The sequence below is a fragment of the Tiliqua scincoides genome, chromosome 2 (assembly GCF_035046505.1).
Source record: "Tiliqua scincoides isolate rTilSci1 chromosome 2, rTilSci1.hap2, whole genome shotgun sequence".
Classification (NCBI taxonomy): domain Eukaryota; kingdom Metazoa; phylum Chordata; class Lepidosauria; order Squamata; family Scincidae; genus Tiliqua; species Tiliqua scincoides.
The window spans coordinates 109,380,628-109,394,163 of NC_089822.1; the positions used below are offsets into that span (position 1 = coordinate 109,380,628).

The 13,536-nt window shown below is 43.7% G+C and overlaps 1 protein-coding gene across 1 annotated transcript in view; it reads right to left on the reverse strand.

Annotated features, from left to right (window-relative positions):
* Positions 1-13,536, reverse strand: part of DOCK6 (dedicator of cytokinesis 6) — a 104,674-nt gene that overhangs the window by 45,435 nt on the left and 45,703 nt on the right. The window contains exons 16-23 of the mRNA XM_066616621.1: positions 12,102-12,172; positions 11,642-11,780; positions 11,104-11,205; positions 9,294-9,380; positions 8,124-8,355; positions 7,052-7,210; positions 6,523-6,698; positions 5,308-5,412 (exon numbers count right to left, since the gene is read on the reverse strand). Coding sequence (XP_066472718.1) covers positions 5,308-5,412; positions 6,523-6,698; positions 7,052-7,210; positions 8,124-8,355; positions 9,294-9,380; positions 11,104-11,205; positions 11,642-11,780; positions 12,102-12,172 — 1,071 coding nt within the window. The remainder of the gene's footprint in view (positions 1-5,307; positions 5,413-6,522; positions 6,699-7,051; positions 7,211-8,123; positions 8,356-9,293; positions 9,381-11,103; positions 11,206-11,641; positions 11,781-12,101; positions 12,173-13,536) is intronic.

Sequence of the window (13,536 nt, forward strand, 5' to 3'; positions counted from 1 at the left end):
CAACTCTTCCTTGATGGAGGGGACGTTGCCATGTGCTTTGAAACGGGCAGTGGTTCGCCTCCTCCTGAAGAAGCCCTCCCTAGATTCCACTGTGTTAGACAACTACCGGCCAGTCTCCAACATCCTGTTTCTGGGCAAGGTAATAGAGCGGATGGTTGCGTCTCAACTCCAGAGGGTCTTGGATGAAGCGGAGTATCTAGATCCTTTTCAATCTGGTTTCAGGCCGGGCTTTGAGACAGAAACTGCCTTGGTCGCCTTGGTGGATGACCTACGCCGGGGACTGGACAGGGGGAGTGCGTCCCTGTTGGTCCTGCTGGACCTCTCAGCGGCTTTCAATACCATCAACCATGGTATCCTTCTGGGCCAGCTGGCCAAGTTGGGAGTTGGAGGCACTGTTTTGCAGTGATTCCGCTCCTACTTGGAGGATCAGTCCCAAATGGTGGTGCTGGGGGATGCCTGTTCGACACCCTGGCCCTTGAGGTGCGGGGTGCCACAGGGTTCGATTATGACATGTTTCTATACATGAAACAGCTGGGAGAGGTCATCCGGGGGTTTGGAGTGGGGTGCCATCAATATGCCGATGACACCCAGCTCTATCTCTTCTTTCCTCCAGACTCCAGGGTGGCGGCTGAGGGCCTGGAGCGCTGTCTGGAGGCAGGGAGGATCTGGATGGGGGCTAACAAGCTGAAATTAAATCCAGATAAGACAGAGGCTCTCCTGGTTCAGAAATCCTCGATGCAGATGCTGGGCTATCGGCTTGCGCTGAATGGGGTTGCACTCCCTCTGAAGGAGCAGGTCCGCAGCTTGGGAGTCCACCTGAACTCGCAGCTGCTCCTGGATTCCCAGGTGGCGGCTGTGGCTAGGGGGGCCTTTGCTCAGCTTCAGCTGGTGTGCCAGCTGTGGCCATACTTGGATCGTGCAGACCTGGCCACGGTGATCCATGCCACAGTGACATCGAGGTTAGATTATTGTAACACGTTCTATGTGGGGCTGCCCTTGAAGACAGTTCAGAAACTGCAACTAGTGCAGAATGCGGCGGCTCATGTAGTTACTGGAGGTAGGCGGTTTGACTCTGTCAGCCTGCTTCTCCAGCGGCTGCATTGGCTGCCCATTCGTTTCAGGGCCCAATGCAAAGTGCTGGTTTTGACCATTAAAGCCCTATACTGCTCTGGGCCAGGGTATCTTAGAGATCGCCTACTCCCGTACAATCCAGCTTGTCCACTTAGGTCATCAGAGAAGGCCTTTTTACAAGTGCCGCCGCCTAGGGAGGTACATGGGGCGGCGACAAGAAATAGGGCCTTCTCAGTAGTGGCACCAACGCTATGGAATTCCCTTTCCCTTGACTTAAGAATGGATCCCTCTCTTGAGACTTTTCGGTGAGGCCTGAAGACCCTTCTGTTTAAGCAAGCCTTCTGAGTTCTCAGCCTTTTTAACATCTTTTCAACACCTTTTTATATTTTTTAAATACTTGGTACAGGTCTGATTCTTTTATGATTTGCTGCTTTATGCTCTTTTTACCTGATTACTTTTTATCTGACTACTGTTTTTATATGTGTTATATGCTTTTATCTGCTCTTCAAATTATGTTTTAAATCTGTTTTAACCTGTTGTAAGCCGCCTTGAGTCCCTTCGGGGAGAAAGGCGGGGTAAAAATGTTGTAGTTGTAGTTGTAGTTATAGTAGTAGTTGTTGTTAATTGGCCTTCTTTACTGCTGCCGCACATTGGGTTGACACTTTCATCGACTTGTCCACCACCACCCCAAGATCTCTCTCCTGATCTGTCACAGACAGCTCAGAACCCATCAGCCTATATATGAAGGTTTGATTTTTTGCCCCAATGTGCAAAATAGCACAGCAGATAGCACAGTTCAGCTGCCTGAACTGCTCAAATCTGCTGTGCAGATAGCACAGCATCATTGCTATGGATAGTATTAAGATTGGTACACACAAACCATATTAGCTCTGAAAGGAGAAGCAGGGCAGCACATGGAACACTCCCAATCTTCTAACAATGGTTAGGGTATCAGGCAAGTGTTATGACTGCACCAGACATAGGTGACCTGTCATGATACCTTCAGCAAACACATGAAAGTTGCATGAGGAAGGTAAATAAGACCTTGTACAGAATTTTGCAATCTAATCCTTTTCTTATTGCTGCCAGGCTTTAGCTGACTGAATATTTCTGATAACAAAACTGTTTCCTCAGACAGACAAGCCTCATTTTATCAAAAGGTCTTTCTTGCAGAAGACCTATGTATTACTTGAAAGCTTTGCATATGCAAATTTTTCTAAAGTGACAAAAGACAAGGGGAACAAGTTACAAACATGAGTTAAGTTAAGAAAGCCCTTGATGCCCATTACAGATCAAAAAGTTGAGAACAGAAATGAAACAACTACGGTATGAAAAAAGAAAATGCAATTGAAGGTTTAGAGGACTGAAAGAAGAAATATACACTGCAGATTGAGGAAGCTACAGATTGAAGCATTGACAGATTAAGTCAACAAGACTGGAGGAGAAGTAGCCACTAGGAGCTAAAATAACTATTTAAAAAACCTTGACTTGGCTAGTTACATTTATATTTAGAAATGCTATTCTACATGCTATATTGATACAATTTGAAAAGCTGAAAATGAACATGAAGAAGTGCAAGATTAATTTATGATGATCCAACTGTCAGTCCTGAGGCCACAACTAAAGATAAGATCTTCAATATTTTAGTTGAACTCAAGAGCTGGCATGTTCATGAAGCTGCCTGAACTGCTCAAATCAAGCAGCAATTGGGAGGGGCAGTGAACTGGCAGGGGTTCACTGCCAGTTCACTGTTCACACACCTCACATCTGCCTGCCATTACCCTCTGATTGGCTGCTCACTGAACGGCTCTCAGTCCTATCCCTATTCACTGAGAGCGAGCAGGAAGAGGAGCAGACCTGCAGTAGCCTGTTTTTTTTCCTCCCGAGCTGCTAGGGAAGGAGGAGAGGGGGCAACAACTCCTGCCACTGCTTCCTCGGCTATCCAGTTGCAGCCTCCCTTCCTCCACACTGGTTCCCCTGGGACTGGAAAAACTCATATAATTTTGCTAGGTGGGCATTCTTCAAAAATAGCAATAAACCAAGGCAGTTCTTATCAGAGAAGGAATCTGGTTCTGACAATTAAATATAGTGAGGAAATGGGGACAACACTGAAAGCAATGGTGAGCAATTTGTTATATCATCCAAGAAGCTCTAACAACCAGATAAACTACTGGTTGAACATATCAAAGTTTTCTTAGATAAATCAGGATTGCCAAAATTTTCTAAGGAGAGTGCTAACAGTTTAGAAAGCCTAGTTTGGGTAAGGAAACTTAGAGAAACCATTTCTAATTAAAGAACAAAAAATCCCCAGGTCCTGAAAGCCAGTAAACAACATTATTGTGTACAGTGATCAATACTCTGTGTATGAAGACATACAATGACCAACATATGACTTGAAACTAAAGCAGCCCTGATACAATACCTAAACCTCGGAAAGACCAGATAAAACCCAAATCATACACAAGACCATAATGTTTGAGTGGTAATAGTGGCACATAAATGGGACAAAATAATCAATAAAAGATATCAAGATCAAATGGATTTTATTCCCAATGGAAGGATGTCTACCATCATTAAGATACCTAGGGAATATTTATGTATCTAACTATCCATATATTTATATCTTCCCTTCCTACCTCTGAAGAGGCTCCCAATGTGACTTATAACATTTTAAAAAGTACAAAACAGTAATAAAATTTTCAAGACAGTGTTAGTCTCTATAGAAGCTGGTGTTATAAGCTGCCAATGGCCTGGGCACTTCTTTCTAAAAGGTGCATTGCTTTGAGACAAAAATCAGGGAAGGAGGAGGGCTACCCAATACAGAATGTTATTATAAGTCTAGTAAATTGGCTGAATGACTTTAAAAGTCAGAATGGCTTAAAAAAGCTTATCTAGAATGTTATGATACCACAGACAAAATGTGAATTTGGAAAATCTACCAGTGATACTGCTAAAATACTGTTTCGAAATATAGGTCAAATTCAAAGGTGAAGCTAACAATTCAGGTTTCAATTTGATTTCAAAAAATGTTTCCAGCTGGGCAAACAAACTAGTTTAGTTAGTTTGAATAAACTATGGACATATGACTGTGTTGCTTCATCAGAACAGATTAGGGAGAAAATGAGAGGAGTCTGTCCTCAAATATTCCAGCATGTTCAGCTTCAAGATATAGTGAAAAATTTAATACAAAGACATGGTCCCTTATGAGATGCAAGAGAGCAGAATGTTGAACTAGATCCTCAGTTCAGGGGGATTTATAAGTAGCCAGTATCAATTACTGCTCTCCCCCCCCCCCCCCGAACAATAAATCTTTGGGAGTGTATAAATCAATAAAACAGAGATTTAAAGTAGGAATTAACTGAGAAAGATTGGGACTAGCTATGTAATAACAATGCTAAAAGTCTAATTAATATCTCACTTCAAAGACAATTAACATTGTTTAGGGAGCACCTAACTCCAAAAGCACATTGATAATCTCCCAAGTGATAGATGGTAGAAATGCAATTCTGCGGCAGCAGCTATTTTTCATATGCTTGGGAAGTGTCCAGAGATACTGAACTTTTGGAAACAACAGATTATGGACATCATGGGCTATTTTTTTACCATACAATCTGAAAACAGTACTTTGGGGGTATACTGTCAAAATAGTCCTGGGGGTTGATTGAGGCCCAATGACTTACTTGTTTACAGCTGCAATAATTTAAATAGCCACTAAACAGAAGGATAGTCATCTTCTGACCATCTCTGAATGGTATGAGAAAATGTGGCAAACAGCCTGAATGACAAAACTTACATATTATAAACGAGGATTAGAAGAGACTTAGGCCATAATCCTATATACACTTTCCTAGGAATAAGCCCCATCGAACACAATGAGATCTACTTCTGAGTAGACATGCTTAGGAATGCATTGTTATTTAGATAAATATATGGAGTCTTGTTACTAGGTACTTGAATACCAGCTTTTGTGATATCATATATTGCCTTGTTTTATTTTCAAGTATTGTTTATTCAGAGGGAAAAGATGGGACAGAAATCATCTAAATAACTACATAAACCGGTCCCAGGCATGAAAATCTGTTTGATGCCCATTGCTGTGCTCAGCTTAGTCTCCCCATGCCAGCCTTTCGGAAAACCTTATTCTTTGATCTTAATGCGTTCTAGAATGCTGCAGCTGCACTCTCACAAGCAAATCACGAGGGAAGCAAAAGGAAATGAGAAGGAGAGGAGAGGCACCTGCTTGAGGTCAGTACTGGAGTTCGGATGATTCCTGCGAAGCACAGACTTTGGGCCCCCAGGAGCATAAGCTGAGTTGACCCAGGAATGAGAGCGGTCGATCCCCTAGGCAGCGTGCAAAAGAAATCATAAAAAGGAAACATAATCACAAGGGAGGGGCCAAAATCAGAGCAGAAGGACCCAACGACTTCAGAAGCAACCACAACCATTGCTACTGCTGGTTAGAAGCAGGGGAGAAAAGACAACCAAACTTCCATGATTGGAGTAGCTAGTAGGCAGAGTACAAGCAAGTTCAGGGCTCAATCCGGAGTCACGTGTCAGGTTGCCTCTCAAGTCATTGAAAGGGAAGCACATAGAGCATCATTTTATTGCGTACATTTATCTACCACCCTCCAATAAGTATTTCCAGGGTGGTTCACATTTTTTAAAAAAATAGATAAAACAAGAAAACAGGCATACTTTGACTTTCATCATTTTGCTCTTTCAACTGCTTTCAATATAACCACATTTCACATTTGGTCCACATGCTTTCCTCTTTCATTTGATTTCATCCAACCTCCCTCAACATTTATCAATGATTTTTTTAAAAATTTTTAATTCTGTTTCTATAGGTTTTGCATGCATTTACATGTGTTATATAGTTATTTTTGTTTTTCACTGGCCAAAATAAATTTGCAAGCTAAATAAGGCTATGCTTTAACATTCATCCATTTTTTACTCTCATTCATTCTCTGATACCTAAGCAGATGAGACTGTAAGGTATTGTTGTAAACATAATAAATCATTACAAATAACAGCAGAATAAAAATATCACAAGGTTAAAAGGGCTGAGAAAAAAAGTGATAATCCTTTAACAGCACACAATCAACTGGTAATTGCTGGTGCTGCCACCTTGACACTAGGAAATTGCTACAGAGTCCCCAAAGGCTCTATTTTAAGCATTTTTCTGGGAACGATCCTATGAACCAGGTTTGGCTAACAGATTTATCCCTGAATTGTCATAGATAACCAAGTATCACACACACATGCAATGTGTGGGACAAAGCAGGCCTTCTCTGTGGTGGCCCTGGGGCAATACAGCGATTTCTCTGAGGTGGTGCAATCAACGCAACCCACGATTTTGCAATGAAGGTGTCGGACATTTTTTTCCTTCCGAGAGCATATAGAAGAAGATATTCAACAGGGTCTGTGCCCAGGTCTCCCAGCACTGCTCACCTTGCTGCCAATGATTTTCTGAACTTCCTCATCTGGGGAGTTTGGCGTGGTGGTCAGGTCAGGGTTGCTGTTGCTGATGCTTTTAGAACGGGAGAGATTTAGACTGGCAGGGCGTCCAGTTGCGCGGGACAAGGTGGCATACTGGATGGGGCCATTATGGGGGGGTACTCCAGTCTCTGCAAGAAGTGTACACAGAGTTAAGCCAAGAGATATAAACAGATGGCCACCACATGCATCTCTCTCTCGGCACAACCTGTTCTGCTTTTAAATAACTGGTCCCTAAGCAAAGTCAAGACAATTTCAACAATGTCAACATCTCAGACAGTCCGCACAGTGCTATTAAACTAGCTCTAACACAGACATACATAGCTATCAGCACAAGGAATGAATGACACCTGTGCTGTGAACATCCTTCAGTAACCCTTGAGTACCTGAATTGCAGACCAGGGGAAATGTCCCACAGCTTGGTGTGAAAGAGAACCATGCAGTCTCTCCCACACCGACCCACATACCTAACACTCAGTGCTACCTGGTAAGCCTGGTTCCATCGCAGGCAGACGAAAAACATAGAAGATGTAGGAGGCCAGTAGATGGTTGTGACCATGTTGGTTCTGACTGCCCTCAAGACTCTTGTGGATCTGGTTCACCATCACGGCAATGGCCTCAAATGCTGCACGACCCAAGTTCACTGCAAAAGCCAATGAGAAAAATGGGAGGGGTGTATGAAACTATTTTGAGTGTTATAACCGCTGGGCAATGGAATGGAAGTAATGGAATGGGGAAGCGCAAAGAAAACTTAAGAGAACTTCTGAAGAATAAGGACATAAAATTTGATGTAATATCAAAATTAACACAGAATTTTGAGTCTTGAGGGTCAAACTAGATATTGCTCTAGGCACCCAGGCCAGTGGGCAGGAGCAGTAGGTTAACCCTCCTCCCCAGCACCGCTGCCCTAATTTGCAAGGGGCATGATTCAACTATTTGATGAATAAAAAACAAGCACATGAGCCTCAATCATGTGTGTAACTAGGTTTAGCATGACCTAGTGGAAGGGGTGCATTAAGAAAGCATCCCCCCTGCCAAATTGACTGCCTTTCATCTTACTTTGAAACTCTAGTCATAATCAGAGTCATGTTTCTGGTATACTGCTGCATTTATAACTTGCTTTCTATTTATTGCTTCCCCCCCCCCCCCAAAAAAAAAAAATTGTTTTAAAGATACAGTTGGTGTGACTCTAGTGCAAATCCAAAATCAAAAGTTGAACACATTGCTCTTGCCTGGCTCTCTCCCATCCTACAGACTGACTTCACACCCATCCTCCTACTTCATTTGCAGGGTTAAGGGTAGAACCCAGGATTCCACTGCATTCATTCAGTCAGATTCCTACCCTCTTACTAAAGTGAAAGATAACTGGCACTTCTCTCCCTCCCCCATCAAGTTATTTGCAAACCACATGTATGCTGTAGCTTCAGATGTCAAACACACCTTTAAGTTGCAAAAGAGCCCAAATGCCAAAATAAACAGAGGAACCCAGGAGTGGGAGTGAATGAGGCAGAAACAAAGTTGGATGCAATGCAAATGGCTAGAAGAGGAGGACTCACCGATCTGCCCTCCAATGATGGGCGGGCGAACAATGAGTTCAATGAGCTTGTTGAGGATCTGGTGGCTGAAGGCAACCAGAGGCTCTAGACTAGCCACCCGCAGATTGCCCACGCTGGATTTCAACTCAGACTCCATGTTGCTCTCTGTGAGGATCACATCTTTCAGTCGGAAGGGGAAAGTGTATTCTTCCAGTACATGGATCAGGGTGAAGAACTTGTCTAGGAATGGGTCCTGCCAGGATAAAGGATGAGCAATCTATGCTGCACCAGGAGTTCAATGCATTTCTTAAGAGTTCATAATCATTTAGCCACTTAACCAATTGTGATGACGACAAGGGAAGACACGCCAGATTTTAAGAAACAAGAGAACCTGCTCTACTCATACTCCTTTGGGAGATATGCAGTGCAATCCTTTCTTGCACCGGAACAGGAAGCCAGGAGGCTCGCACTGCATCCAGCGCAAGATAGGGCTCCAAAGTGGCTCAGCCACTGCAGCCCCAATGGGTCTCCTCAGACTTCCGCCATCTCAGGAGGTGGCACAAGTCCAAGGAGAGTGGAGCAGCTTCAAGCCGCTCCGTGCTGCTTGGGTATGGGGGCTAGAATCCAGCATACCAGCCGGATCTCAGCCCCGCCTCCCATTCTCCACCGGCCCGCCCCAGGACCCCTTTCCGCACACCCTCCCCCATCCCAGAATGCCTCCCTCCCGCCTCCTCTCCACCCTCCCTAGAGCCTTGCATCAGCTGAGCGTGGATTCAGCCTCTGTGCACTGACTCAGCCAACTCTCGAGGAGGCGCAAACGTGCTTTATGGCATGTTTGCAACCCTCCTGGGCTGGAGCAAGGGAATGCGCCCTTAGATTTTTACTAGGATTAATTATGAAGGCTTGCCTAGTAGAACAAGACTAGTGTTCAGTTCAGCTCAATATCATAGGATCCAGAGAGATGAACAGTTCAGAAGCACACTTCTCATCATGCATTGTTTTGGTATGTTAAAGAGACAAAGAAAGCCTTATTTAATCTTCATGAGATACTGATTTTATACACTGAGAACAGATGCTGGAGTTGAAAATTTATTGCATGCATAGTTTGAAAAAAGAAAGGAAAGTGAGAGAGTTTCCCATTTCTTGCAATGTGGAAGCTCTACCTTCCCCATCCCCACCTCCTCTTCTTACCTGAGTGTGGACAGAAGAAACTGCCAGCACCTCCACACTGAAGACACCCTTATGATTATCCACCCATTTCATTCCAGGCAGCTGCACCTGCAGAGGAGCGGTAGGAAGAACCAGCATTTTTACACAAGAGGTTACAGAAAGTCCTGGCACGATCTGTCCTAAGTGCAAGCACCCATGGCCTACTCTGGAACCATATTTGTGTGATCTGACTGCAGTAACCAGGACATCACCAGGATTTTTGAGAAATGAAGCATCCCACTTCCGAAATTACTGCCAGTTCTCCACGCACAGCCTAGCACATGCCCCATATATTCACTGGTACTTGCATTTTGCTGCTCTTCACTTGCAGAGGAAGATCAGCTTTAGATGGGTATCAAGATATAACCAGGATGTCAATTTATTAATCTCTGATGACATCCATGATTCTTTTCTGTGGAACAGGTTTGCACAACATGTGGCCTACAGAACCACTGTGGTCCCCTGTCCCAACTATTTGCAGCTCCCTTGGGGACACTGCAAATGCCCACTGCATGCAGTTATAGGGCTGGTTCCCACTTCTTTGGCCTGCCTATGCCCATCAACAATGGGGGTTGGAAACAGGAGCTGCATCATGTTGGCTACATTGCTACTCCTTAACAGAGTTTGGAAAGATGAACACAGAAACAATGCAAGTATCAAGAAAAAAGACTGTGGAGAAAACCCTTGTGGGTACAGAAGGAAAGGAGCACTATGGGGTGGAAAGAGAAGAAGATGGACCACAGATATCTATGGGGTGAAGAAAGAAGAAGAGAGAGTTTGTCTATCTCTCATTCACATTTAAGTTGCATCACAGCTCAATTACTGGTTTTGGTCAGAGAGGTAAGTAAAACTGTTGATGTGGAATTCATATGAATGAATGAATATGAATTCATATGAATGAATGAATGAATGAATGAATGAATTCATATTCATATGAATGAATGAATGAATATGAATATGAGCCTATTCATATACTTTAAGTTTGCATGTATGAGCAAATGTGGCAAAAATGCTTTTCCATAGATCATGTAGCAGTGTGATCTATTTGCATTAATAAAAATGATCCTCAGATTCATTCAGGTGTCCACTTATTCCCATTGCTAGCGAGAATATGACTTCCTGCATTTATGGTAAATAATAATTCACAAAACAGACAATACATGTCTAGTTAAAGTGAAAAGAGAAAAAAAATAGGATGTTGCTCATGCAACAGTTTCCCTTGCGCAACCTACTCTGGATATTTTTGTCTCTTCCGTGGTCTCCATATCTAAATGCAAGTTTTACTTTTAGATACTTAATAATCATTTATATATCTGAACTTTAAGAAAAAAGCTAAATTCATAAAAATGTATAAAAATTGCTTCATTTAATCCAGGGGTTCCCAAAGTGTGTAACACGACACAACTTAGGAGGTAGCGGCGCACTCACAGGGGTGCCGTGGGGTGTCCCCAGTGACCCCTCCTACCTGTTTCTCCTAGGCACCAGCATCTCAGATCTTGCAAAATCCATGATGTCTGAGTCAGGAAGAAAAGGCTGCTGGGGCTTCATGACCCAGGTAAGTATGGGAACCACTGAGTTCATTCATAGTGTAAGAAGGCAGGATAATTTTTATACAAAACCTGGCTTCAAGGCACTCTCACAATGGATGTCATGGGGCACAGAAAGGCATGGAGAAGAGATACAGGGAGGAAAAGAGTAAGTTTCACAATACCATACAAGCAAGAAGAGGCCCTTCAACAGATTTCTATGTTCACCAGACTGCCCGGTACAAAGAACACTGACTATTACTTACATCAGGGGTGAGTACTGAGTAGCTGGGTGGAGGCTTGTCAACTGACACAGGAAGACAGAACTGACCTGTCCTCAGGCGTCCATGTTGCATGAGTGGGATCCACTGCAGGAGAAAAAAGGCAGAGTGAGATCCAACGGGATTATGTGTTTTCATTTGTCACTGCTTTGCAGCAATTCATCCTTACTGAGCAAGGAGGAGAGAGAAATCAGAGAATACCCTCAGAAAAAGAATAGTGGTGACAACATTAAGTCCCACAAAGCAAAACTGATGGGGGAGGAATCCCTCACACAAGGCAGAAGAACACTCTCAAAGGGGTGCCCCAGGCAAAATTAACATATGATATTGCATATCGAGTCAAATCATTGCTCTGTCTAACTCAGAACTGTTTATTCCAACTGGCATTAGCTCTCTGAGGTCTTTCCCAGTTCTACTACCTAAGATTTCTTGCCATTGGAGATATGGGGATTTGAACCTGAAACCTTATACATGCAAAGCACATGCCCTTCTTTGAAGCTATGGGAATCCTGTGAGCACTCACTGTGTAGCCAACAGGTGTCTCTAGAGGTGTGTTCTGCTTCTGCTGACAGCTCACATGATAAAAGGTGAAGAGCAGGTGGTGGTTGTCTGTCAGGTTAGCTGGGATCTTCAGCTTAAACTCTTCATAGAACTCAGGAGACCTGAGGACAGGTGAGGAATGTCACAATAGCCCACTAAAAGCCAGCTATGGCCAGGTAAGAGATCCAGAGATAATTAAGCTGTGTGGAATGAACCACAGGCTAACAGCAAAAATCCTGTTTGTCTACTCCAAAATAAGGCTCATTGAGTTTAATGGAACTCACTTCCAGAAGGGGTGTGTGTGCGCGGCCCAACTATCTAGTTATCTTGAGCTCCCACAAGGGTGAAAAAACAGGCTATAAGTTTTTCTTATAACAACTAACTAGATGCACCTCATTTTGTGGCACCTGCCCCACCTCAGCAGACTAGTTGCCCAGACTCACTTATTATGGTACACCACAGCTGTGTAGGCCTCTTTTGCAAACTCGCTGCAACTCGACTTTCCAAAGATAACCTGGGTGTTAGAAAAGACAAAAATAGCATTGGTCAGAGACAGGGAGAGCGAAGTCCATCTGGCCACAGGTAGAATGACTGAAAGACACCACGATCAAAGAGGCACTTGGAAAGAGCATGCAATTTTCCGTTTGCCTACAAAAAAATACAAAGTGTTCTCCATATTTTTCACACTGGTGCTGTCCTGGAGGGGAGAAGAGACCCGCGCATGGTCCATGACCCTTTCTGGCAAACCATTCTTCTTCTTCATGGCAACCTTTCAGATATGTTTAAATGACTGTCAAAACAACTTGCCTCCTCCTTATCCCCCAAATCAAGGGTGGAGTACTGTGAATCTCCACAGTGCCACATGAGCCTCAGAATCGCCAAAGCTTGCTCTGAACAGACCCTGATACACTCAGTGATGAGATGTTTTGTTGTTGCAACAAATCCTTCAAACACACCTCCTCTCTATACCTCATTTCTAGATTCATTGTACCTCCATTCCCAGGATGTGAAACTCCTCCTGTGGAACAAGGGGAGGCTGAGGGGGAGCACCACACCAACACAAACACACCCCAATCTTTTCACTTCTAAATGAAATATGCTTAAGTCTTTCCAGTAGATTACACACCACCAATGGCTGTAGTCCCATGGATAGTGTTAGACCAGTCATTTACAACTGGTGTGCCACAAGTGGTCCACAGGTGTGCCACAGGAATTTGGGGGAAGGTTATTTATCAGTAGGGCCAATGCGGGATGTGAACCCTCTGCCGACAGCATGGTGTGCCTTGTCAATGGTCAAAAACCTGATGGTGTGCCTTGACCATTTTAGCGTCTTGTCAATGTGCTATGAGATGAAAAAGATTGAAAATCACTGAATCAGACTCTGACTCTACTCATTGTGTAGCCATGAGAAATCACTACTTCTCAGCTTCAAATCTGCAGAAGTGACAACCGCCTACTTCACAGGTATGTCGTGAATTAAGCAAACATTACAGAGCACATTGCCAATTCAAAACTGAAGAAATCTGAACCAGCAATACAGTATACCTACTGCAGGGATGGTGTTGTCTACCATTAACATTACTTGCAGGGGAAAACATAATTTGGAATTTGGACCTGCATTTGGAATCAGCCAAGCTCCAGCTAAGCACTAAATTCAATCTATGATCTTTATGCCAACTCTGATTACTTCATCTGAAGTTGCTCAAACTTTGTTCTGAAGATATCAGACTTCAGGGCAGACTTTTTTTGTTGGAACATGATCATGACCAGAGGCCACGCAGGCTACAGAATCCTACTCAGTGACAGCAAGCCAACCCTAGAGCCATGTGCAGTGCTCAGAGGCAACCCCTTTGCTGAGCATTAATACTCCTGGTGGAG